Below are 1729 nucleotides of genomic sequence, written 5' to 3' on the forward strand. Positions count from 1 at the left end.
TGATGATGCCTAGATCGGTAGTTGATTAGGTTTGTCCAAATAGGTCAACATGAGTTTCGTCTTTGTACTTGCAAGGTTAAGAACAGAGTCTTTTCTGAGTGGCCATCGGTGTGGTGCCGGCCACAGAGTCTTCGATAATAAAGTCAGTGAATGAAATCGGTAGAGAGGGCTTGTGAGAGCTAGAATGAACAGTGAAAGTATCAGTATTTTCGTGTGTATATACCTTGTTTAGTTCTGAAATGCATATATATATATATATATATATCCCTTTTTCTTCTAGCCGTTGTACCCTATTTATGGTGGCATAAGTGCCTATTTTGTAATGCCTCTGGGCTCATTCAATGGGGGCTTTGATAGGCCTCCCAACGGTTTTCTAGCTGATTCCTAACCGTCCGAGATATTGAATGCTCTTCTTTATGGCTTCTCTTCCATCGTCCATGCTAGATCTGGGTGGACGATGGTACTTGATGGGTTCATCTGGACAATGGTTTTTATTGGGCCTATCACCTAGTGAGCCTCAATTTTGAGTTTTTTCCTATTTCCATCAAGGCATAGTGTTTAATTGCTGGGACTTTTTTTTTATATAGAAAGAGGACTGAAATTATATTAAGAAGAAGGCAAATTTGCCTGATAAGTAGCAAATATGTGCGATGGGACATCTTCCATCTACACAGAAAAACGAGTGACATGACGTGTATGTCTAACCAGGTTGTGAGCAGCATTATTTCCTTCTCTACAGACATGTAAGAAACTAATACATTGAAACAAGTTTGCATAATTCTTAATGTCTTGAATCAATAAGCAAAAGGGTGCCAACGAGGGTGAGTTATCATCCAAGGAATTGAAAACAGTCTCGAAATCACCTTCTAGAATAACTTTTCCCAAACTCAAGTCAGAAGCAAACTCTAATGCCTTCGCTGCTGCTAGTGTTTCGTGCTTCATGACAGTTAGAGGTAGAGGAATGACTTGAGACATTGACGCCAACACCAAACCTTGACTATCCCTGATGATCACGCCAATCCCTACCCTGTCTTCCTCTTTGAACATTGCCCCATCAAAGTTTATTTTGTAAAACTCAGTCGGAGGAACTTTCCACTTCACTCTCGGTCTGTCAACCCGATTGGTTACTGTCCGAAACTCCATCAGAGCTGCAGTAGCTCGCTGCATAACCTGGTCTATTGGGAAGCCTGGTGGTGAAAATCTGACCTTGTTTCGCTTCAACCAAATTGTCCTAGTGATGAACGCAAACAATGCCAATGAGCAGTCCGAAGCAAATACCGCGGCTAGCAGCTGTGCAAAAATCACTGTGGTGTGTGCTTTGGAGTGAATTCCACTGTGGGTCCTCATTCCAAACCTCTGAGAGGCTCGGGCAAGACCAGAGGGAGTGCAGCACATCTTCTTCATTGTTTTGGCAGACACAACATGTTGGATCAACCCTAAAACAGCGACGAACCAAATTGACATTTGTTGGCAGGATATTTCTGGTTCCTCTCCATAAATTTTTTTTTTTTTTAATTATTATTTTGCTTGGCACAGCTAGCTGCCAAATCTGCTTCCACGGTGGCTTAGTGGTTCCCTGGAAAATCTGGGTTGAGGAAGAGTTGTTACGTGTCTCGGTCTTGGGGAAGAAATACCCCGAGTTTACTGAATATTCACCCGATTGCACATAGGGCCAGCAAAGCTCATCATCTGCTTGTCCGCGGCTCAGAGGTATTTTTTTAACCAGTTC

At 42.6% G+C, this 1729-nt stretch overlaps 1 protein-coding gene across 1 annotated transcript; it reads right to left on the reverse strand.

Moving 5' to 3' along the window:
• Positions 1-666: 666 nt before the first annotated feature.
• Positions 667-1404, reverse strand: LOC112027595 (uncharacterized). Its single transcript, XM_024060246.1, has one exon. The coding sequence runs from the start codon at positions 1402-1404 to the stop codon at positions 667-669; it is 738 nt and encodes a 245-aa protein (XP_023916014.1).
• Between the last annotated feature and the right edge of the window lie 325 nt (positions 1405-1729).

Source organism: Quercus suber, unplaced genomic scaffold, assembly GCF_002906115.3.
Source record: "Quercus suber isolate HL8 unplaced genomic scaffold, Cork oak 2.0 scaffold_290, whole genome shotgun sequence".
Taxonomy (NCBI): domain Eukaryota; kingdom Viridiplantae; phylum Streptophyta; class Magnoliopsida; order Fagales; family Fagaceae; genus Quercus; species Quercus suber.